The 26,138-nt window shown below is 44.6% G+C and overlaps 1 protein-coding gene across 1 annotated transcript in view; it reads left to right on the top strand.

Annotated features, from left to right (window-relative positions):
• Window positions 1-26,138, top strand: part of PTPRM (protein tyrosine phosphatase, receptor type M) — a 509,160-nt gene that overhangs the window by 391,169 nt on the left and 91,853 nt on the right. The window contains exon 20 of the mRNA XM_015406598.1: window positions 20,825-20,912. Coding sequence (XP_015262084.1) covers window positions 20,825-20,912 — 88 coding nt within the window. The remainder of the gene's footprint in view (window positions 1-20,824; window positions 20,913-26,138) is intronic.

Below are 26,138 nucleotides of genomic sequence, written 5' to 3'. Positions count from 1 at the left end.
GTTCAGAATCTGATTTCCCCTCCTCTGTGATCTGGGTTGAGCAAGGTGCCTCACTTCAAAATGACCGTTTGGGCAATGATTTGTTCTCCAAGAGCATGTGCATCTTCACTACACCATAATGAATCTTTAGGGAGGAGGAGCCAGTGTCATCCTCTAGCAGCTCCTAGTGTTAGCTGAGAGGGAAGTAAGCTACACTCTTCTCATTCTCAGCCAGCAGAATTCCCTCATGTCTTGCTGGCTCAGTCATTAGCATTTTCTCACTGTCCTCTACTGTGGAGCACAAACGAAGTCTTGTACAGCTCAGGCTCATGGTGGTTTCTGAGGGGAGGGGAAGGTTCAGCCCCCCCTCCCCCATTTTAATTCTATGAAAGGATCTTACCTTGACCTCTACTGCTCAGCTCTCTTCCTTGTTTAGGCCCCAGGATGTCTGCACTGAGACTCTTTACCAGTAGAACAATTTTTGAACAAGTCAGGCGTCTTAGCTGTATGATTCTCTGTTCTTACATCTCTTTCACTGGAACAAGCACAGCAGCTATTCTCATAGAAATCCATGGCCTAATATAAACACCAGTACATTGGAGGGATTTGCACCATAATCAGGGCCTGAGGAGTTGTCCCTCGTATCCAGATTAGGAGCATTTCCCATATCGCCTTCATAGGCATCCCTTTGTTGTTTTCATCAGGTCTGCCAGCATATTCAGATATTTGTTGGGGCGGACTGGCCATTTAACTTGTAGGGAAATTTCCCAGTGGATCACTGCCCTGGAGGGCCACTGGGGGCCAGGAGCAGTCAGAGTCAAGCCCCAGCAATTCTGGCCAAGCCTCAGGGGTCACTTGACCCAGACTCCTCGACAATTCATTGCAATCCAGTAACTGTCTCCTCCTGCACTGCTTCTAGATTCAGCGGGTAAGTTACCACCCATTGTCAGCCCCACTGAGCTCAGTGGCCCTGTAGTGTTGTCTTGTAGCGTAGCAGGAGCCACTAATTGTGCCATTGTCACTTTTCAGTCCACTCCTGAATATTTGTGTAAATGGATTGTGGAAAGATTTCACTCCCAGCACATATGCTGGGTTGTTGTTGTTGTTTTTCTCCAGGTGGTTCCAGCATGTCCTGGATATGATCTTCAGTGTGCCTCTGGCTGGCCAATAACTAAGAAAGATGGTTTAACTAGGTAGACTTTTAGTTTGAATTAGGAAGGCAGTTCCAATGCTGTTAGACAAAAGCTGCCATTCACACTCACTACGTGCATGCTTTTGATCAGTTGGTGCTGGCTTGATCTCAGACTCTGTGTTAGCCCCTAAGTGCATGCAAGTCTGTAAGTTGTGATGATTTCAATTGCTTGGTTAGGTATCTGGATATATAGCAGAAAAAGACTTAAATGTGACTTAATTCTCATTCGCATGAGATGTGGTAGTACTGGTGGTTAGGCTTGCTAACCTTTTTCCTGAAAGGGCTCCTGTCCCTTTAAAAACCTGTCAGACAAGAAGCAATTCAGCATTTCCAGAATGCGGTTGCAGTGATTGGGGGGGGGGGAGCTTTAGCTTTAAATATGTACTTGTCTCACACCAGTTAAAGGTCTCACACCATACAGGAGTCTTGTCGGAAGAAATTTGGCAATCCTGTGTGTGGTAGCTGCAAGAGAAGTGCTTAGAAAACATGTCAAATGGCTCCCAGCCTGTGACAAAACAGTTGAACATTTCCACCATCCAGAGCTTTTGCATACACCCACAGAAGTGAAGGCTGCAGTGTATGATAATAATGGAATCATTCCCCTGGCAGTAGATTTGCATGGTTGATTAGCGGCTGGTTGGGAGGCAATGGCCATAGGCTGCTCCAGAATCATTGCATGCACAGATGGTCACATAAATAGGTCTTAAATCTGAATGTGTCCAAGTTACTCCAGCTTTGCTGGGTTTTTGGAACCGGTTTTCCATATCATAATAACTAATGCAACATTGTTAAGAGATAATTGCTGTGTATATTGTTTCAAGCAATTTCTAATGGATTTAATGAGCAACAGATGACAGAGATTTTCTGTGTACTACAAAGGAAATATTTGTAGGAATTCAATTTAAGAAATGCTGAAAATGAAGGTTTCGACTAAGGCCTTTGATTTCACAGATTGTAGCAGTCACCTTTCTTGGGCTCATTTTAAAGATGGACATAGAAATCTTGTTTCCCAAGACATGGCCAACAAAGGACAAGAGGGTCAGGCCATGATGGTCTCAGGAAAGCAGAGGGGAGAGGAATGGAACAGAAGGAAGTGTGACAGCAAGGCTGTAGAGCTAGGCATTCTGCTTTTCTTTGTCCTTCCCTCCTATTTGTAGGGCTCCACAATATCCCTTCATTACACTGGAGGATAGTTCAGATAACTCCGTTATATATTCTGTAGAATGAAGATGCAAGATAACACTTCCAAGCCAAATCATTTCGATTGTAGTTCAAAGAGCAAAAGCTTGTTGTTATGATGTCAGGTGTTCTTCTAAGTAATTAGTTGTGTATTATCTTCCTGTATATTGGAAAGCACTTTAGCAGCCTTTACCAATTTTAAAAATTAGGCTATAACCAGGAGCTGCAATGTCTTACACATCTAGACCTATTCCAGGGCATGTTTCTCTCTTTTGTTAAGTCTACACTGAATAGAAAGTCAAGGAGCACATTACAAAGACGTTTTTCCTAAGGTTGTTTACACTCCTTCATTGTTTTGCTTTGCTATTTGATGCCAAGTATTGGAGGATGGCTTGGCATCTCGTGAGATCCACTACTCGGTGTCAAAGCTGCGATGCTTGCACATGTCTTGCTATTCCCTTTGCAGCGTAGCTGTAAGTGAGCTCTCTGTTGATGTGCCATTTAGCTCTTACATTTTGGCAGCTCAGTTGTTGGGGAATTATGTTGTTAAAAGGCAGATGTGGCTGCTAAATGCACATAGATCTACTGGCTTCTTGAAGCTTTGCCTCTTGCTAGAAAGAATAGATGTTAACTGAATAAAGGAAGTGTTTTTCTTCTGATATGAGTATGATACTATAGACTGTGTTAGAGGTTATTCCCAGCTGATGCTGCCACCACCATGTATATAAAATTGCGGGGGGAGTAAGCTGTAGCCACAGTTTTATTAGGACATTAGCATTGTTTATGCCTGAGTGCTCAAGCAAGTTTGAAAGCAATAAAGTATAGTAAAATTGGATATTAGTGCCAACTGCCTAATGTCTGATTATAATAAGGATCTGATTTAGCTTTCCATGCTTCACAGTTGTACTTTTGGGAGCAGGGAACCTGCATGGACTTGCAGGGTTACTTCATTACCTCCTGTGTCCCCTTTCCCACACTATTTCATCATTCTCACCTTCTGGCAGCCCCCATATCTCCCACCTTTCCCTGCTTCCTTCTCTCCTTCCCCCTCAGCAGCAAACCTTTCTTATATCTGCCCCTTAAGTCTTCAGCATTATTTAATATCTGTTTACTTCATTTGTACCCCACCGTTTCCCCCAATGAGAACCCAGAGCAGCTCACATCATCCTTTTGCCTTTCATTCTATCCTCAGAACAACCTTGTGAGGCATGTTAGGCTTGTAACTGGCCCAGCATCACCCAGTGAGCTTCCGTGCCAGAACAGGGATTCAAAGCTGGGTCTCCCAGATCCTTCAGTTAGTTCACCACACTGGCTTTCGGCTTTCCCTCCTTCCTTCTTCTTCCTTCCTCCCCAGAACTCCAGCTGTTCTGTGTGCCTGTCTTTGTGTAAAATGCCATCAACTTGCAGCTGACCTATGGCGACTTCATAGGGTTTTCAAGGCAAGAGACATTCAGAGGTGGTTTGCCATTGCCTGCCTCTGCATAGCAACCTGGGACTTCCTTGGTGGTCCCCTATCCATGTGCTCTCCAGGGCCTGTTTAGCTCCCAAGATCTGAAGAGAGCAGGCTTGCCGGGACTATCTGTTTAGCTTTATTTATCACAGTGTTCTTGGGCTACAGGGAGCTGTGATTCTTGCTCTGATCCTTGCTTACAAACTGTATTCAACGAACAAGGTAGAGGCAAAGTGGCAAGTCACAAGGATGGGATCAGAACCATGGGCGGAAAATGTTCAGTCAACATGTTCAAACAAACAGGTCATGAAAAAGGACTCAGGTGAGGCAAAGGAAGTTGTATGGTAAACAGTAGCTAGGGGCCGCAGTGGCTTAGAGGTTAAGATGCTGAGCTGCAGACCAGAAGGTCTGTAGCTCAGCAGTTCGAGACCCTAGTGCCGCATGATGGAGTGAGCTCCCATCTCTGCCCCCAGCTCCTGCCAACCTAGCAGTTCGAAAGCAGGAAATTGCAAGTAAATAAATAGGTACCGCTTCAGTGGGAAGGTAACAGCATTCTGTGCACCTCAGCGTTTAGTCATGCCAGCCACATGACCATGGAGAAGTCTTCAGACAGCGCTGGCTCTTTGGCTTAGAAATGGAGATGAGCACCACCCCCTAGAGTCAGATTCAACTAGCTTTCGAGCAAGGATAACCTTTACCTTTACCTTTTAGAACAGTAACATAGTCAAATATTTTAGAGCATCTGTTCGTAACTATTATAGTTATCATGTCCTCCTTTGATGAAGATTGCAAAAAAAAAACTGCATCAGAATTTCTTAAGACTGGTTTATAACAACAGAATTGAAAGGAAAGGCTTCAGATTTTTAAAAAGTCATTTGAAGTAGAGATCATGATAGCAGAAGGCTGTAGGTTTATCTCATGCATATGACGAGTACCATCACAAAATATGTTGTATGTTCTAAAATATTTATCTCCCTTCTGATGCACTGGGCCTGGCCAGTATTCGGTTTGGGTGTACAAATGCTGGGCATCACTTATTAACATTGCTTCAACACGATTAAGTTGTGTTTGTGTCAGACAGATCTCCTACCTCTTCCTGCTGTTAGACATATGGTACAAGACAGCAGTGTTTTCCCCCTGGTTTTCTGACATACATATATTTACGATTAATTGCTAAAATTCTCCAGTAGTACAAATTTTTAAAATAGTACTACATAAATATTATTAAGGTGCATGGAAAAATATTGTTAATTGTTGATTATGGGGTTTGTATGCTTACATATAAATACAGCAATGCAGTCTATGTGACATAACATTAATTGATAATATGCTCTTCATAGTAAGATTTGTATATAGGGATGGGCACAAACCAGTCCACAGACCTAATTTCTTAATGAGCCGGAACATGGTTTGTGGTTCGTTTGCCTACTCCGTGCATTTGCAGTTTTGACAGACCGCCCATGGACTGCGATTTTTTACAGCAGTCCATTTGGTCCGTCGGGGCGGTCTGTGGGTCAGACATGCTGGTGCCCAGGGAACCCTTTGAAGCTATGCCACTACTGTGCCATGCCCACAAGGGAGTTCAGGAGGCATTTAAATACCTCCTGAGCCCACTTCTGAATTGTGCCACAGCACAACACAAATAAGTTTGGGAGATATTTAAATGCCTCCCAAGCTCACTAGCAGTGTGTTGCAGCAGCGGCGCAACCCAGAAGTGGGACTCCTAAGCTCACTGGCGGTGTGCCACAGCGGTGGTGCAGTCCAGTAGTGGGCTCAGAATGTCTCCTGAGTTTAGTGGCATTGTGGATTTCGGAGGCATTTAACTGCTTCCTGAGCTCAGTGGCCTCATGCTGCCATGGTGGTTCAACCCGGAAGTGGGCTCAGAAGGTATTTAAATGCCTTCTGAGCCCATTTCCCAGTCTTCACAAACTGGTTCATAAACGAGGAATGTCCATGGAAGTTTATAGTTTGTGAAATTCACAAACCACGAACCTCCACAGACCTCCATTTTTCCTATCCATGCCCATCCCTACTTGTATAACGTAACCCCTTACATACTTCAGTAACTTGCTTTTCCAGTTCTTTTAAGGACATTGTTATTATGAAGTTTACAAAAGCCCGTCTCCTGTTTAGCTAGGTTGGTTCTGAGATCTCTGTTCACTAGCAATTCACATTCTCATATAGAAGATTAGATCCTACAGAAAGGTGTGGGTCTCTGATGTGTCAGTTCATTGCTTTTTGCAGATATCTTCAGTGGCCTTGATTTGGCCTCTAATTTGTCTTTAGTTATTGTTGCTGGATTTTAAATGGATTTATTGCTTTAGCTTGGTTTTTAGTTGATTGGGGGGAATGTAGACATATTAATGCTTTTAAAAAGTAGACAGCATTCATGGAATGCTGCAATCATGGAACAGTAGACAGCATTCATGGAAAGATATTCCTTTTGGGGGACAGCTACCCTGCCCAGGCTTCCACAAGTTGTCTATATCATGTATCCATTTTCAGTTTGTATCCTTTTAACTGCATTTTTTTAAAAAGCAGGAATAACCTTGCAGGAGAGACATCTCTCTGATTAGTACATCAAACAGAAAGCCTAGTGATCATTTAGAAAATATAAGTAATCTGTTGCAGAGAAAGTGTGGTGTATTAGAGGACTCCTTAATCTAGCACAGGAGGACATAAGGAGGACAAATGGCTAAACCTTGAAAAACTCAAATTAGAAATAGAGCATAAAATAGTGATGGTGCTGGTGATTTACTTTTGCAACAGACTATCAAGGGAACTGGCACTGGACTCTTTATCACTTGCAGTCTTCCAGCTGAGGCTGGGATCAGTGCAAATGAAATACACCAGCCAAATAAGACTTAATGGGCTACATATACAATAAAATTGCATCAGAAAGACATAACAGTGGACTAGAAGATCAGGAGGTCAAATAAAGGAGATCTTACTGAATTCTTCTGTTATTCTGCAGTTGGGAGATGTGTCCACAGGATTTCAGCTGCACACTTTTCTGGGAGTAAACCCCATAAAATAAAATGGGAATTTTCCTGAGTATTCCTGTTTAGAATTGCTCCCTTAGCTAAGGTTCCTTACTTACATAAGTGCTGTCAAGTTGCAAGAGACTTATGGGCACTCCAGCTAGGGGTTTCAAGGCAAATGAGAAACAGGGTGGTTTGTAGTTCGCGTCTTCTGCAGAGTCTTCCTTGGGCGGTCTACCATCCGAGTACTAACCCTGCTTAGCTTTCAAGATCTAACAAGGTCTTACCCTGCTGCCTTCCCTCCTCATGTTGTTTTTTAACTCATGTTTAAAAATGCTTGACACTAGGAGTACAAGGTCTCTCCTCTAGTAACTGTGAGTCCAGAGTTTTTATTTGGCAAAAGCTACTTCAGAGTGAGTCCAGTGCTTTCAGTATAAGGAAAAGTGCCAGAGCAATTTCTGAAAAATCATGTCCAGGGGCACAGGTGGAAGAGGGAAGTGGCTGCTGAAAATGCGAATGAGAATTAGTAAGCAGATCGACCCTAATAACAAAGTAATATCTTGAAAAACCAGCCATGCTGATCACATTCCTTAATTTTCAGCATGTAATTTTGTTAGCAAAAAGCTTAGAAAAAGATATTCCTCTAATTGCCGTTATATAAACAGCTTGCCATAGAACACTTACAGTGGGATGTTCAAAACACTGTGTTTAATTGGTGAGTAAAATGAACTAGTTTCTACATATTTTCTTCGATTACTGATTTCATGAAAAATGGCAGCTGCTTTGGCAGAGTTTTTTTGTTTTCGTGGGAAGAATATATAAGTGCTTTTCCTACTCAGTTCTTTGAGAAGGCATTAGAGACTGCTGCAGTGGGTGTGTTTAGTCACTGTTATAGCTCCCTCTGTCTCATGTGAATCATTGCTTCAGAATAGTGGGCAAATGTACATATGCCCATAGTGTTTGTGGCCATAGGCCTAAGAGCAGGTAAGGAGAAGCAAGCGTAAGGAAAACAGAACACATAGCAAAACACGCATGTAAGACATGTGTGGGATAAACCAGACCATAGCTTTATTGATTATAGCACACAGGAGCATTAGCATGGCATAGCATTAGCATGGCATGATGATGGATCTCATCCCCAACCCTCATGCTGGGGAAACTAGCAGTGGCAAGCTAGTGGTTCCACAAGAGGCCCAAGCCTGTGCCTGGAACTTTTGCCACCTTGGAGTGGAGCCTTGCGATTGCCCCCGAGCTGGGCACACTACTGCAAGAGCTCAACCTCCAAGACCCCTTAAGAAGGTCCCCAACCCAGAGAGGCGGGTAACGTTGAGATTAAACTAGAGTATTGCACTCTACACAAGTCTCCCCTCAAAGCCAACTTGGACACCACTGATCAGTTACTATCAGGAGCTTGGCAGAGCATCCCTATTATTCCCATTCTGCAACCACTGCATTGGCCATTCATCAGATACTGAGTGCAATTCAAGGTATTGGCTGTCACATACAAAGCCTTTCATGGCTTTGGCGCCTCGTATCTGCAGGACCACTTCTGTCCCTGTGCTCCACCACAACAGTCCCACTTATCCAAGCAGGGCCTTCTGCAAGTGCCACCCCGCACATGAGCAAGATCAACAACTTCCTGTACGTGTGCATTCTCTGCTGTAGCTCCCATCTCCAAGACCCCTTAAGAAGGTCCCCAACCCAGAGAGGCGGGTAACGTTGAGATTAAACTAGAGTATTGCACTCTACACAAGTCTCCCCTCAAAGCCAACTTGGACACCACTGATCAGTTACTATCAGGAGCTTGGCAGAGCATCCCTATTATTCCCATTCTGCAACCACTGCATTGGCCATTCATCAGATACTGAGTGCAATTCAAGGTATTGGCTGTCACATACAAAGCCTTTCATGGCTTTGGCGCCTCGTATCTGCAGGACCACTTCTGTCCCTGTGCTCCACCACAACAGTCCCACTTATCCAAGCAGGGCCTTCTGCAAGTGCCACCCCGCACATGAGCAAGATCAACAACTTCCTGTACGTGTGCATTCTCTGCTGTAGCTCCCATCTCATGGAACAGCCTGCCTGATGAAGTTCAGAAGGCTCCCACTCTCCTGGGCTTTTCACAAACTACGCAAAACTGAATTATTCAAGAGGGCTTTCTAATGCAGGTAATAGGACTGCACTATAATGAAATGGTTCAGAAATCTGCTTTCAGATTTCTGCACTCCAAACCCTATTGCATTGTTTATTGCATGTCCATCCTGTTGATCGTATTTACTGAATGTGCCTTGAGTCTGGGTGAAAGGTGGACTATAAATAAAGTAAATGAATAAAAAATAAAATAATGCATAAATATTTCCCCTGGGCAGGGGTAGTTTCATAGAAAAAGAGCTAGGGGAACTCATTAGCATATGCCACCCCCCCTGACATCAGGGGCTCAGCGGTGGACCTGCAAGGCCGGCGGGAGTGTGAGGAAGCCCTGCCAAGGCCCTCCCTGGCCCCAGGCAGGCAGGGGTGGGGATAGGCGGGGAGGAAGCAACTTAACCCTCCCTCTTCTCCTGCCTCCTCCTGGCTGAATGAGGGCCGGAAGCAGTGCGGCCGGAAGCAAAGGGCGGGGCTTCGTTGTGTGCCCCGCACCTCACCCAGGGGAACTGCGATCCCCCGCGATACCCCCCGAATCGACCTCTGCCCCTGGGTTTTCCTCTGTTGCTGTTTTAGTTAGGTAGACGTTATTCACACCTATTAAGTAATGTCTGTGATATAGTTAGTGACACACAGTAGCTGTTCTTTCTCAAATCTGTTCCATTTCATGTCTTTTATTTTGCAACTGTCTGCTGTGCAGTCGCGCAGGTGGTATAGTCATCCTACCCATTGCTGCAAAGAGTTTTCACCTGCCAGTGTTATGCCATTTTCCAGTGCTTACATATTTAGTGTGTATGTTTAACCGTTCCATTTCCTTGGTGGCTAAGGCCAATCCTGTGGTGGACAGGTAGTGCAGGAGGATTCACCCATTGTTTTGAATTGCAGAAAACAGCAACGCTCCCTTGCCCTGCCGCTATGGTCAGCTTCCTCCCACTTGCCATCTATCAGCTGGAATATCGTGAACAGTCAGTCAGCTAAAATCACATTGAAAGAATGTGGTTTGTTTTAGTTTTGTTGTTTTTTTCTTCATTATTTAGGAGCTGCACTCCTTTTCCTCACTATTTAAAACTTATCCCTGACTTTGATAGGAACATCTTAGCAGTCTCCTTGCAACAAAGCTACCTCAACCCCATCTTCATTCCTTGAAGTATGAATGTGCAGAAACGTCCAAAGGCAGAGAACTGGGATATTTTGAAACAAAATAGGTCTATCAAGAGGACAATAAACATTGTGTTTCTCTGATCTCTCTTGTTTCATTTTCATTTTGAAATTGGACTTGACAGTGATTTGCTGCTCCTTGTTTTGCTGTGGTCCTGATCTGCTTGGGTCAGAGGAGCGGAATACTGGGGGGCCGGGCATCTCATTCCTAACCATTCAAAGAATTGTCATGGAGCTAAATTGGGAGATACACAAGAGAGACGCTGCTTCATACCTCATCACGTTAAATGGTGCACAGATTGCTTAAGAAATTGATTGCCATCTGCATTACCTCCTTTTCAATCATCCTTTAACTGGTGCATTCCTTGGGAAATTCTGCTTATTAAAATTCAGACAACATGAAATCTGTAGGAGTTGAAATTGTGTAACAGTAAGTTAATGTTTGAGACTGGAAGATAAGAAGCAGTAACTTTGAGACCAGAAGATACAAGCAGGGGAATTTCCAAGACTTAAAGGATAGGGGAAACCTCTCCTTCACTGTCAGTCCCTTTTTCTGCATTGGACCAGACGGTCAGTTGTGGCTTGCCTCACTTGCAGTAGGGTCTACGCCAACCAGGTGACCATACCCAAGCCGCCACTGAAGATCCCTGCCAGCCAGGTGATCAGTGGGGACATAGGGCTGTAAGCACATTGTGTGCTTTCAGACTCAAGCCACTGCCAACCCCCTCCCCCCCACTAGCCAGGCAGAATCTAACAGCATTTTGTATTGGAGCCTCATATCTGCAGGATCACTTCTGTCCTTTTTTTCCTCCTTGAGTAAGTACAGACTTTGGTATTCTGTTTGCCTAGTTAACCTCCCTTTTTAGTTTTTTTGCATTTTGTCTACAAACTTGAGGGTTACCATAAGTTACACATAACATTACTCAGTGTGGCACCCCTTGTAGATTGCCATTAGATATATGGTTAGAGGCCATTCAGCCAAAAGACAGACAAGCAGAAGACCCATCATCTCTAAAGGCCCATTTATATATTCAGCAGAATATGGCTCGTGGCCTGCATTTCAAGATACCAGGTTGCATGTTTAGATACGCCTTCAGGAATAATACCAAATTCTTTTCCCCAATATGCTTATTATCTGTGTGCATCAAGGGCATTTTATTTCTCAGTCATGCACCCCTCCACTTGTAGCCTGGAAAATCATTATCACTTGATTCTCTTGAATGTTTAAAATGGCCCTGAATTATGATGCAGCAAGTTCTGATCTTCTCTTTCATCCAGTATACTCATCTAGTTGTATTTTATAGAGCTGAACCAGAAAAAGGTAGTAAAACTCTGAAAATGTTTATCCATGCTGCATAAAAAACCTGCAGTACATAATATATAAGCCTGACATCTGCACCCTTCTGAGTAATAATATATCCATTTGTGGGAGCTGGAAGCTCTCATTTTAAATAGCTTTGTGCCATTTTATACTTGCAATCTCTTGGGTTGTGCAATTGGGATGTGTAATTATATCTTGTGGAAATTGATGAGGGGAGAGGAGGGAAGGGGGGATCTGGAAAAGGTTATTGAATCACGGCATGCATCTTGCTCAGGAAAAATATATGATTGTGTGTGTGGGATGCTCAATTTCTTTACACATTGCACTCAGAGATGGTTCTGAAAACGTAAAGTAGTTGGTATTCATTGAGCTTGTGTAGTTTCATTGTATTATATTATAGACTTGCTACTATTATGAGTTCTTCCAAGGTTCACCGACTTGCAGCAAACTATATGAGATACAGTCGGAAACAACCCTTTAATTACGTGATATAAAGAATAAAAAGTGGATTTATTTGTGAAAATGCCAAATATACTGCAGAGAGCACCCATTCAGCCATTCCAAAAGTATGTTTATTTCAGGAAAGAAAAGAGCTATTGCTTGAGACCAAATCTGAATTTTAGGAACACAAATTGCAAATAATGTACCTTTTTACGTTAATTACCGCATAAATGTGCATATTGTACCTAGGGGATTCTTTCTGTAAAAGGAGGATGATAAAATCCTATCGCCTCACTATGTTCATTGTCTTAGACATAAATCTGGAAGACAAATGGCTTTAGGTTACATTTAACTACTGTGCCAAGGAATTGGTTGCTAGATATGAATTTTAATTGTTCTTTCTATTATATTCTTCAGATTAAGACCAGGTCTCTCCCTTAGAAAAAAAATCCCTTTTGAAAAGCACTATATTAGAATTTTAAGGAGAAGAAGCTGCTAGGAGTCATTGAAAATACTTTCTGTAGAAATTGCTTTTAAAATCTATATAGTTTCAGAAAGAAATATGGTAATGTAACTGACATTTCAGCTTGTCTGTGACACTGTGAAGTCCACAGGGCCAGGAGTCTCATACCCTGTGGGGGGTCCCATTATTTCGGTAGTGCCAAAGACAAATCAATACACGAGAAACATATAGGCTGTCCCTTAACTCCCTGGCTCCTTCACAATGCCAGTTCCAGAGGTTAGCCAAAGGGTTGCCAGGTCCTACCTGGCTGCCGGCAGGAGGACTCCCGATCCTTCTTGTAGTTCTTCTGGTGTGCATGCTTTGCACGCACCCCACAATGATGACACCCGGAAATGACGCCATCGTGTTTCTGCTGTTGGGGGTGACGCTCTAGGTTTTGGGCAAAACTCTATGAGGTTTTGGGCCTCAAAGCCATAGAGTTTTGCCCAAAACGTAGAGTGTTGTCCCCGATGTCGAAAACGCGATGACATTACTCCTGGGTGATGTCATCACACCAGTGGTGCCAGGAGGGGGGCTTCTTGGGTGTGGGGCTTCCCCCACCAGCCAGTTGGGTTGTGGTGGATTAGGGGGCCCAAAATCAGGGGATCCCTGGCAATGCTCCCTCTAAGCTGTGGAGTCTTGTGAGCAAAAATTCTACTTTATGAGCTACTGGCATTAAAGTTGTGAGTGAGTGATTTGGCTCTTGCATAAATCAGTTTACTCTGGAGCCATCCTTCTTGAGCTAAGACAAAAATGTGTGAGCTGGAGGCTAAAAAACTGAGCTAGCTCACACTAACTCAGCTTAGAGGGAACCCTGATCCCTAGCCCTACCAGGGAAATGTCAATTCTAGTTAGCCATCGCCCTGTAGCCCTCAGCTTAGAGGGAACACTGATCCCTAGCCCTACCAGGGAAATGATAATTCTAGTTAGCCATCACCCTGTAGCTTGGCCAGTTCACTACTCATTACCTCCACTGGCTGACTCCTAGGTGCTGTGTCCACTTTTCCTGCCTGAGTCCTCGTCCCAGCTCATTCGGCTCCTCTCCTGGCCACTGCACCCTTTCTGCAGGGTTAACCAGGAGGGAGCCAGTCTGCTTGGGTCAGATGGGAAGAGCTCCTTCTGGCATCTAGGGATGTTGTCTGACTGCCGTCAGGAGACTTGGGACTCTTTAGCCAGCAAAGACTCCAAGCCTGACTACCTACTGCTCCTTGCCAGGCAGCCACTCCTTCTATCTCGTTAAGCTGGGGCCTTTCTTCTTCTCCTGGCAACTCCCAGTCCATCCTTCCATGCTCCTACTCCTGAACAGGCCCTTTCTCTCAAGGAGGGCTTTGCTCCATAGGGAGCTAGTACTAGTTAACCTGCCTCCTGTCTGCTCTTCCTGGCTCCACGAGGCCCAAATGGCTCTTCCTTCGGCTCTGCTACTGAGCTGCTGCCTTCCCTGGGGCTGTGCACCTGCTGCACTGCCTCTCCCCCAGAGTTGAATGTCCAGGGCTGTAATAGACACCAATTGGAAATTGTATCTATCCCATTAAATATAATAGTGGATGCTAAATTAGGCATCTCTCTGCCTGTGAGCGTCCTAATTGAGTGGATATCTAATCCCTTTTCTATTAACCTTTTCTATTGACTCTTGCATTCTCTTTAGTGTCCCTTGATCTTAGTCTCCCCTCCGATCCCTTTTTCACCACCTACTTATTTGTAATTTTATGATACTTCTATAAATATTTCCTGGATAGGTGTGGGTCATTCTGTATGTTCGTTGTGCCCCTTTATGCTTATCTTTTAGCCTTTCTTCCTGTGTTCCATCTCATTGTATCCAAAACTGTTTTGAAATCACATCTGTGCACTGAAATTAATGTGCTTAGAGGAGTCAGAACAAGCATGCTGGCCTTACCCACACCTATACACAATCACGGGATAGGGAACACTTCATCCTTTTGCATACAAAGTATATCTGTACAGGCTCTGCTTCCATGATCAGGAATGTTAGAAAAAGCATCTTCCTAATCACAAGGATGAAGTGTACCCCTAGGCACACTGTGCACACAGTCTGGTGGTTGCATGTAGGTGGAGGCAGGGCTATTCGATTATTTTAATGTGTGAATGTTGTCTGCAGAGTGTGCTTCCACCATTTTTGGATTTAGGATCACCACCACCAACCCATTTGGTACTTTTGATCAGGGTTATTCTTCTACATAAGTGGTACCCTTGCTGGATGAGATCCTTGGCCTTAACCAAATAGTGTATTACACTATTTTAACACTATATAATATATTATTTTGTTTCAGATTATCTTTAATATGTGGTACTTTGATCATCTGCAAAACTGTTCCTGGAACTCCCTAGCAATGCCAGCAGTTTGTCCAAATCTAGAGGTTGTGCACTGGGGGGGAAATGGTTTATGTTCAGAATTAGATTTCGGGAAGGGAATTATTACTGTTATTCCAGAGTTTTTGGATCCCTGTTATTGGTCGGGATTTTGGATTTTAATTATTTATTTATTTATTTTATTTCATTATATTTATACCCCGCCCTCCCCGCGGGCGGGCTTAGGGCATCTTACAACAAGGTACAACTCGTATACAATATAAAATAGGTAAAACAGTTAAAATTCAGTTCAGTCAGGATGCAAGAACAGAAAGATCACAACGTCTTGCATACCAGAAGGGGAGGGCCAGGGCTGTAGATAGATGTTACTCGGCCCTCTGGCGGTATCACTCTATAGTGGAGCGGTGGTGGTAGTGGTAGTAGCAGCTCCTACTCGAAAGCCTGGCGGAAGAGCTCCGTCTTACAGGCCCTGCAGAACTGCAAAAGGTCCTGCAGGGCCCTGATCTCCTCCGGGAGCTCATTTCACCAGAGAGGAGCCGCCACTGAAAAGGACCTGGCCCTCGTTGCTGTAAGCCTGGCCTCCTTGGGGCCCGAGGTCACCAACCGGTGTTGTGACCCCAACCTTAGTGCTCTTTGGGTCATATGTGGCATATGTGGGAAAATGTAGTCCCTCAGGTATATCAGACCCTGGCCATGTAGGGCTTTAAAGGTAAGCACCAGCACTTTGAAGTGAATCTGGTATGCTATAGGCAGCCAGTGCAGCACTTTCAGTACAGGTTGGGTGTGCTCCCACCTAGGGGCGCCCACCAACAGCCTGGCCACAGTATTCTGCACCAGCTGCAGCTTCCAGATTTGCGACAAAGGCAGCCCCATGTAGAGAGTGTTACAGTAGTCTAGCCTCAAGGTGACCGTCGCATGGATCACTGTAGCTAGGTCATTGCGGTCGAGGAAAGGAACCAGCTGCCGTACCAGCCAAAGATGATAAAAGGCTGATCTGGCAGTGGCTGCCACCTGGGCCTCCATCGTTAAGGTGGGGTCCAGGAGCACTCCCAGACTCCTAACCTCCGAAGCTGGCACCAAAGGTGCCCCGTCAAAGGTCGGAAGCGGGAGCCCCAACCCCGGTCTGGTCCAACTCAAGCACAGGACCTCTGTCTTTGCCAGGTTTAATTTCAGCCTGCTCAGTCTGAGCCACCCAGCCACGGCTTGTAAAGCCCGGTGCAGATCTTCTGGGTTGGAGTCCGAGTTGGAGTTATATCTGGAATTCAGAAATTTTCAGATCCCTTATTTCCTAACTTGTACTCTTTCCACAGAGATTAGAAGGGCTGTTGTTTAAGAAAATGCCGCCAAAATTTCAGGAAACCTAGCCTTGCCTGTTCACATGGTTTCCTAACAACCTGTCACAGCCCAGGGCTCCATACCCCAGTGGACAAGAGGTGGAGCATAGGCACAGCCCTAAAGAGGGCACCAGCCCAGGTTGCAGAGAAAAGAGCAGGGTGGAGCAGCAACAGCAAGGATGACACTGTCTGAAGGGAAGCCAACCAGTATTCACACCTTGTGGAGCAGAGGACTTCTCAGTTGTAAATGCCTCCTCAAGAGGAAGCTTCCTCAAGGGAAATAGGAACTAGGAGTGGCCAGGGGAAGAAGGATAAAAAAGCCCCCAGCTGATGGAGGTAAGGGAGCAGGCTGGGACTATGGACAGGGAGTCTCTGGGCCTTTACAGACAGGAAGGTGTCATGTCTCCTGCAGTGTCAGAAGCTGGCATTCTTAGCCTCAAGGGCAGCTAGTAAGAACTTTTCACACGTGGTGCAGACAGATGGACTATCCCTTGGCTTAACCCTAGAGGAAGGGTGCAGCAGCTGGGGTAGGAGTGACTGGACCTGGAAGAAGGACCCAGGTGGGGAGAGCAGCTCTGGCAGTGTGGTCTAAGCAGGTGGAGACGAGGAGGAGTGATCTGGCTGAGCCACAGGGTAGTGATTGACTTCTGCAGTTGGCAGTGGAAAGGAACCCAGCCATTAAAGTACACAGTTCTTGTATACTGCCTCTTATCTGACAATGTGGGAAAAGATGGCCCCTCCAGAGGCGGACACAGCCCATGTACTGGGGACTTCCCACACCCCAGTCTATGCCAGCAGCAGAACCAGCTCCCAAACCACAGTGCAGAGATATCTTTAAAACAACTTTAAAGTCTTAAAACTTAAAAACAACCTCCTATATCCCACAAAACTTTTTTAAAAGCAGACAAAACCCCCCCATAGAAAACAAAACAGAAAACCTTTTTAAAAAGGGAACAAGAAATTTAAAACCAGAAAGCAAACAACAACCCCTAAAAGCATCACAGAAATAGTTTTTAATGGTAAAAAACTTTTTAAAAAGAAGGTAAAGACTGAACCACTCCCCCCAGCAAAACCCTTTTTAAAATAGTGCAAACAAAGCAAACAGAAAACAAGCAGAAGTAACTAAAAAGAACCAGAACCCCTCACTACGTTTTTCAGTCGAAACCAAATACCCTGCAACCCTATAAAAATTAAAAACTCTACTGTATCTCTAATGTACAAACCCATCCCCCCCCCCCCCCCCCCCCCATTGCCTGGGAAACCTGCAGAATTGAAGGGAAACACACCTGGGAGCAGCAAAATTGAGGATCCCAATTTTCATTTGAATTTCTGGATTTTGAGGACCCATTTTTCTGATTTCCTAAAGAATCTAGAATAATTCCAAAACTCTAGAAATACCTGAAAATAGCCAAAACAGCCACTTGCAGTTATTTTTAGCTCAGAAGTATCCAGGTGCATACCCATATCCAGATCTCTCCCCCCCCCCCCTTCAGCTAAATGCTGGAACTTTCTTAATCCCCGTTACTAGAGAAGTGACCCCTAAAATATTGCATTTAAGATATTGTAAAGTAGTGGAGTTCCAGGTGTAGCATAGTGAAATCAGCTCACATTTATTGATTACATTGGAACGAAAAGAGATAACTTAACCGGTATGAGGCCAGCTTATATTCGTGCACACACTCACACCCAACACACCCCAATTCCCGTGATAGGTTTTATATACACGGCTCAGGTAATGATAGGTTCTCTTCAGGATCCTAACATTCCCATTGGTCCTCACTAGGATCCACGGTGGCTATTGTTCTAGACTCGAAGGTCTGTGAGTCCGGTAGACCGCATGGCCAGGCACACGCGGTCGCAGCCATCTTAATACATAACAGATATAGAGTCATTGCCACTAGTAGGACAAGGAATGCCATTCCTCTGGCAACAGAGCTATGAATGACTAATGTGTTCTGCTAATCTAAATAGATTAATTCTTTAGATAAACCTGATTAAATCATTTAGTACAGTGGTTAAGTAAATATTAAAGCAGCTTGTGCGTGGGATGAAAACACATATTTCCCTTCCTAGCAATTCAATAATCTTTTGAAGTATTGTAAATAATGATTTTAATAAAACATATGTGTATGCCAGTAGCATGCAAATGAAGAACAATGCTGTTACCTGTGGAAAAGCTAAGAGTCCAGTGGCACCTTAAAAAAGGTAAAGGTTCCCTTGCTCGAAAGCCAGTCGAATCCGACTCTAGGGTTGCGGTGCTCATCTCCGTTTCAAAGCCAAAGAGCCAGCACTGTCCGAAGACGTTTCCGTGGTCATGTGGCCGGCATGACTAGACACCAAGGCGCACGGAACGCTGTTACCTTCCCACCGAAGTGGTACCTATTTATCTACTTGCAATTTCTTGCTTTCGAACTGCTAGGTTGGCAGGAGCTGGAACTAGAGACAGGAGCTCACCCCGTCTTGCGGCACCCGGGTCTTGAACCGCTGAACTACTGACCTTCCACAGCCTGCAGTTCAGTGTCTTAACCACTTGAGCCACCGCAGCTCCTAGTGGCACCTTAGAGACTAACAACATTTGTGGCAGGGTATGAGTTTTCATGAGTCCCTGCTCAGTTCTTCAGATTCTTCACCCCGTCTCAAATTTTGCCACAAATTATGTTAGTCTTTAAGATGCTCTTTTCTACTGCTGTAGACAGACTGACATGGGTACCCATCTTGATCTATCTCTGTGGAAAGACTGGCTAGCTTAGTGAAGCACCACCATTGCTATAGAACAGGAGTCTCCAACTCTTTAAGCCTGCAGGCACTTTTGGAATTTTGAGAGGAGGTGGTGAACCCCACCCCAAAATGGCTTCCATAGGAGGCAGAGCCAAATCCCAAATAGCTTCCATAAGAAGAAGGAAAGCCTGAAGGGGGAATGAAACCACACACTGACTAAGGAAAGGCCAGGTGCTGCTGACCAGTCCTCCTGATCCTCCAGTGGAAAACCCTTTCATTTGAAAAAGGGCAGCTGATAACAAGCCCTGCCCTGTTTCAGAAGGGCACCAAGGGAAGAATTGGTGAGCGCCATGGTGCCCACAGGCCCCATTTTGGGGGACCTGGATATAGAACATATGTATTTTCCCCTTCCTCTTCGGGGGACAGTGTTCACTGTTTCATTATGCATGATCGGAATTTAGTGACGGGGCTTAGTCTGTTATGATGAACTTGGGTTATATTGGTCGCAGTCACACGTGCGAGATAACACGGGGGGAAGTGAGGCTATTCCCTCCGGAGGAAATTGACCCGCAGATGCACGATCACACAGTCCTTGGAAGCTGCGGGGGCAGCCCGCCACTGCGTGATCAGACGAACCGCGGGTGAGTCGGGGGTGGGTTTTTTGCCATTTGTTCCCGATGCGCTTAAACGGGGAATCAATGAATCACATCTCAGCACTGGGGGCTCCCTATGGAGTGTGCGATGGTGTGCATACTGCGAACGGGGGGGGGGAACGGCACGGAGTCAGGATGGCCCAATCAGACCATCCCGATGCCATGAGAGCACGCTGGCATGATCAGACAGGGGAAAGTCCATCTGTGGCCCGTATCAAACCTGTTTGCTACCGGACTTTCACCAGTGTCTTTTTATTCCTGTTCTGCAGCGGAGGAAAACGGGTCACCAACGGGTGCGGGGTGCTTCCCAGATGTTTGCGTCTGATTGCACCCTTTAAATCCTCCTGGCATTCGCGTCTATGGCAGGGCTAATTGTGTGTGTGATTGCAGCCATTGATTGTGATTGTCACAATTTGGCCTGCTTGACATCCAGAGGCAGTTTGGTGTAGTGGTTAAGAGCGCGGACTCTAATCTGAGAGAACTGGGTTTGATTTCCCACTCTTCCATGTGCAGCTGCTGGTGTGACCTTGGGTCAGTCATAAGTTTTCCACAGCTGTTCTCTCAAGGGTAGTTCTCGAGAGAGCTCTCTCAGACCCACCTACCTCACAGGATGTCTGTTGTGGGGAGGAAAAGGGTGGGGCCATTCTGAGGCTCCTTTGGGTAGTGAAGGGTGGAGTATAAATCCAATCTCCTCCTCCTCCTCCTCCTCCTCCTTCTAAAAGAGTAAGACTCTGTTGGGTAGACAGCCAGCAAAAGATTTATGTGTTTTTCTTTGTCATATTTGTCACCTAGACAATAAAACCTAGCTTTCACATCATTCCTGTCATGTTAAGTTGCTGTTTAAACACTATATTCCTGTCCTCCTTGGATGAACATGGTCAGTATTGGAATTGGTAGAAACATATGTGTGCGTGGTACATTTATGAAATATTCTGTATTCATTTATTGTGTTGTGTGAAAGTTTATTTAAACATCACAGTGGAACTCATTCATCCATGAGGATTAGGGTATGAAAACTCTTTCAGTGTTCCATTAATAAGAATGCTACAAAATAATTCTTTAAAACCATTCTCCATGTTTTTCCTGTTCATACTATCTCTTCTATAATTCACCTTTACTACAGGCTTATCTATGTGCTGTGCTTAACTATGTATAGAAATTATGTTTATAGAGCAGGATGACACTATTAATAGATATTAAATATTATGAATAGCTCCTAAATATAATCATTTATCAGGCAACTAGTCAAGTAACAAGTCTAATTACAATTTCAGTCAGTCATTGGTTATATTTTTCACTAAACTTGTTTCTTTTTAGAGAGCCATTGAAGGTAATACTAAGGCACACAGCAAATGCCATAGCAACTTGTAATTACAACTTCTAATGGTTGTCTTGCTAGATATCCCTTCCCTTCGTGTTATTTTTACTTGGTTTTGTTTTTTTCAGAGTTTCTTTGAAGGACAGTCTGCACCATGGGACTCAGCTAAAAAAGATGAGAACCGAATGAAGAATAGATATGGGAATATCATTGCATGTAAGTGTTGACAGTATAATTGTACTACTGTGTAAATTCCTTTTAGTAACTGACAAGACTGCCCACCAATATCCTGATCTGTGGATGTCTGGAGTAAAAACAGAGTCCTGACTGCTGTAATAAATAGTAAGGGAGAAATAAACATTGTAATATTCCAAAGACTTTAATAAAATATAGTCCTTCTACTTATGAAGTCTAGGATCCTGATGCACTTGTACAAAATGACTTGTTCTGAAAAGATTACAGTTGAAACATGGAAGAAGTTAAATGTTTATACCTACAAACATCTAATTTACTATGAGAGGGAGTAAAGAGGATAAGCTAGGGCAAGCTAGGGTCCTACTTAGGTAATTAATTGTGGACTATCTTTCAGTAAGGTTGGATCACTCTGTCTCATTAAGTGTGAAGTCTTGCTGTTGGAACAAGACTCCTCATAGCAGAAGGGGAGTGGTAGGATCCAACCCTTGGCTTTTAGTTGTGTTGGATTATGCCCATTGTCTCTAGAGCTCTCTGCAAATGTCAGGTGTGAAGCTAATATGTACTTGTAAACAGTGTTCCCTCTAAGCTGAGTTAGTGTGAGCTAGCTCACAGTTCTTTAGCCTCTGGCTCACACATTTTTGTCTTAGCTCAGTAAGGATGGCTTAAGAGCAAACTAATTTATGCAGTACCCAAATCACTTGCTCACAACTTCAATGCCAGTAGCTCATAAAGTAGAATTTTTGCTCACAAGACTCCACAGCTTAGAGGGAACATTGCTAAACATACAGTCTTGCCAGAGAAAGTATATAGGCTCTAGCTCAGGGGGTTGCAACCTTTGGCCCCAGAGACAAATGTGGGTCAGTACAGAACCAAGTATGGCTCTAAATGAAATCTTTAAGTAAAGGTAAATTAGAGGATAGGTGGGATGCTAGAATAAACCAGTATGTAAAGGGAATGGTAGGGGGAAAATTTATGAGGTTAACAGTGCTGTCCTAAGAACACTTTCCTGTGAATAGACCTAAGTACAATTCTGAGTAGACCTGTTTAGGATTGTTCTGTAAGGGGCTTCTTAAAAATACGGAGAAAGGGAAATGACAGAGGTGAGCATATGCCAGTAATCCAAGTGTGAACCATGCAGAGTTATATCAGTGCACTGAAACAATTGTGCGGGGTGCACCTATGTACTGGGGCAAATTCCTTGGGGAATTCCTAGAGCGTCACTCAGTGTGGTGATGTCACTTCTGGATCTCATTACACAATGCCATCTCACTTTTTGCTTCTGCTGCTGCACAGGGGTGAACCTGAGATGATAGATGTCAGAAGGTAAAAGGCATGCATCTTCTGAAACCAATACCTTTCAAAGTGTATCAACAACATGCATTTGAATGCTGTAGCACACTGGTAATAAAAAAAAGTAATTCAGCATTCGTCACAAATGTGTGTATGCATACATGCATACAAACAGAAGTCCTGAGATGGTTATGTCACAAACTAGAAAAAGCACGTACGTAATTCTCAAAGCATACATGCTCAGCACTGTGATCAATGTAAAAATAGTTTTGATATCAAAATAGAGGACATTTCCCCTAAGTATATCCCACTGATAGTGAACTTGAAAGAAGAATCTTTAAAAGTTATTAAGAAAATTGTTAACAGGAGGCATGAAGGCTGCTGTAAGGGGAAAAACCTTAAACCAACAGAATCAGCCCTCAGGCTATTAAGATCAACTCAGTGTGTTAGAGGAAAGACGTGGCTGGAACATGAGTTCTTGATTAATACATTACAATCAGTTGCGTGCTTGTGGATTTAACACTTGTCTGAAGAGTCTCCTAGCATAAACAGTGTAATGTGCAATAGGAGGAACATGCCTAATATCACTGCAGCAAGTTACATGAACAGAAGAGCACTACTGTCATGGTATTAATGACAGTAATGAAAGTAGTTAGTGATGCTTGCAATTGGTCAAAAAGAAGTAACCTGGAATTGATAGGAATTTTTGGCAACTTTTCTTTCAACCGGTGCCTTTCCAGACACAATGTTCTCAAGTCTTTAAACTTGTAATTGACATTCAGTTGCTTCAGACCAAAGTGTGATGAGAAAGTGTCACAGGGATTGGAGAACTGGTTCCAGAACAGGTATGCACAACAAAACCCTCCTTAGTGAACACCGTCTTTCAGTCATATGTTGTACTCTTATGATGCTTGATAACCCTTCTCTTTTGCTGTCCCAAATAGGCAGCCAAAACCATAAGAGTTTGTTGAGGGCATTATTATTAATAATTATTTTTGTTATTAAAACATACCCCACTTCCCTTGTCATTTACATTTGACTTAATCAAGACATAGCAACAGGAAATCCATGAATGAATGTCCCCACTCTCTTGTAAAATTTAAAATACAGGCATCCGTATAGTACCAGTGTTTTCTCCTCTACAGACAATTCAGGTAATGAAAAAAGGTTAAATTTCCCTTCCCCAGTCCAAAGCCATACTGCTGACCTGAATCAGGGCCTTACACGCATGCAATTTAAAGGTTCTAAAACAACAGAAGATCTGCTCATGTATCACCTTGTTGGAGATTATGTCCAAGAGTCAGCCCATAAATAGACTAAGGTCCATATTTATTTATTATTTAAAAACCATCTCTAGATCCGGCCAAATAGACGAATTACCGGCCAGTCTCCAACTTGCCCTACCTAGGTAAGTTAATAGAGAGGACAGTGGCGATGCAGCTTCAGAGCTTTTTGGATGACGCTTCCATCCTAGATCCCTTCCAGTCCGGCTTTCACCCGGGTCACGGGATGGAGACAGCTCTGGTCACCCTCACAGATGATCTCTGGAGGCATCTGGATCAAGGCAGAGTGGCGGTACTGTTGTTGTTGGACCTGTCGGCTGCATTCGACACGGTCGACCATCAGCTACTGGCCAACTGCATCGCCTGCGTTGGAATTCAGGGGCTTGCCTTGCAATGGTTCGTCTCCTTCCTCCAAGGCCGGGGACAAAGGTTGGTTTCCCAATGGCACCCACTTGATTGTGGAGTGCCTCAGGGGGCGGTGCTGTCCCCAATATAGTTTAACATCCACATGTACCCCCTTGCCCAGATTGCATGGAGACATAGGGTGGGGTGTCAGTATACTGATGACACCCAGCTCTATCTGTTGTTGGGTGGCCAGTCCAACTCCAAACCAGAAGATCTTGACCAGGCGTTACAAGATGTAGCTGGTTGGCTTAGGCTGAGCCAGTTGAAACTGAACCCACAGAGGTTCTGTGCCTGAATCGGAGTGGATCAAGGGTAGGGATCCCACTCCGGCCTCCGATGGGGCTTCGTTGGTGCCAGCGCCAGAGGTTAGGAGATTGGGAGTGCTCCTGGATGCCTCCTTGCTCCAAACCAGAAGATCTTGACCAGGCGTTACAAGATGTAGCTGGTTGGCTTAGGCTGAGCCAGTTGAAACTGAACCCATTGAAGACGGAGGTCCTGTGCCTGAATCGGAGTGGCTCAAGGATAGGGATCCCACTCCCAGCCTTCAGTGGGGCTCCGTTGGTGCCAGCGCCGGAGGTTAGGAGCTTGGGAGTGCTCCTTGATGCCTTCTTGACAATGGAGGCCCAGGTAGCAGCAACTGCCAAGTCGGCCTTTTATAATTTTCGGCTGATTAGGCAGCTGGTTCCCTTCCTTGAACGCAATGCCCTGGCAAAAGTGATCCATGCGATGGTCACCTCGAGGTTGGACTACTGTAATGCTCTCTACATGGGGCTGCCCTTATTGCAAATCCGGAAGCTGCAACTGGTGCAAAATGCTGCAGCCAGGCTGTTGATGGGCCTCCCACTAGGGGAGCACATTCAGCCTCTGCTGAAGGCATTGCACTGGCTACTGATAGCATACCAAGCTTGCTTTAAGGTGCTGGTTCTTACCTTTAAAGCCCTTTATGGTCAGGGACCTACATTCCTGAGGGACTGCTTTTCCCCACATATTCCCCAGAGAGCACTGCGATCAGGGTCTCAACATCAACCCACCCTTCCCGGGCCAAAGGATGCCAGGCTAGCTACAACCAGGGCCAGGGCTTTCTCGGTGGCAGCTCCACTCTGGTGGAATGAGCTCCCAGAGGAGATCAGGGCCTTGCGGAACCTTATGCAGTTCCGCAGGGCCTGCAAGATGGAGCTCTTCCGCCAGGCGTTCAATTAGGAGCCGCCCCGGGGGAGAATGCCCTGGCCCTTGAAATTCTTAAAGCAGCCTGAGCCATCCATACAACATTAGATCGGAGTTTTAGGACTGTTATTTTATTTATTGTTAGTTTTATATTGTTGTAAGCTGCCCTGAGCCGGCCATGGCTGGGAGGGTGGGGGTATAAATATAATTAATTAATTAATTAACTTTTTGACTGACATTATTTTTATTATTTATAGTCTCCCTTTCTTACTTGGACTCGAGGCAGGTTAAACAATGTGAGTCAATAGAATCAGTGGATGGGACATTCAGTAAACACTGCAATAGTATTAGATTTGCAGAACCAACCAGAGTTCTAAAAACAGAACTGAAGCAAAGCATAAGTATTAACATGACACATTAAATGATGCAAATTCCATAGTAGGATCCTAGATTCAGCAAGCCATACACAGTAGTATAGACCAGTCCCTAATAATTTCTCCAAGTAATTGTATGAATCATTTAGTACAGTGCAATTCTATTGCCATGTAGAAAAGCCCTCTGGAAAAATTCAGTTTTTCATCATTTGCAGAAAGCCAGAAGAGTGGGAGCCCTCGTGACCTCCTCAGGCAGGCTGTTCCATAAGGTGGGGGCCACAACAAAGAAGGCACATCTACAGGCAGTTGTTGATTGTGCCCATTTGCAGGTGGGCACCTGCAGAAGACCCTGATCCAATGTGCAAAGCTGTTGGCGAACATAGGGGGAGAGGTGGACTTGCAGATATCAGGGTCAAGACCAGGAAGAGCTTTGTATGTGATAGCTAATACTTAAATTGAGCTCAGTAACTGATGGAACTATGGTGCTGTAGAAGACTCTTGAGAGTCCCTTGGACTGCAAGAAGATCAAATCAGTCAATCCTAAAAGAAATCAACCCTGACTGTTCCCTGGAAGGCCAGATAATGAAACTGAAGCTCAAATACTTTGGCCACCAAATGAGAAGGGAGCACTCACTGGAGAAGACCCTGATGCTGGGAAAGATTGAAGGTCAAAGAAGACGGAGATGGCAAAGGATGAGATGGTTAGACAATGTCATCGATGCAACGAACAT

The sequence above is a fragment of the Gekko japonicus genome, unplaced genomic scaffold (assembly GCF_001447785.1).
Source record: "Gekko japonicus isolate JY-2015 unplaced genomic scaffold, Gekko_japonicus_V1.1 scaffold138, whole genome shotgun sequence".
Taxonomy (NCBI): Eukaryota; Metazoa; Chordata; class Lepidosauria; order Squamata; family Gekkonidae; genus Gekko; species Gekko japonicus.
The sequence above is the reverse complement of the archived record's forward strand: the minus strand, read 5'-3'. Positions and strand labels throughout refer to the sequence as shown.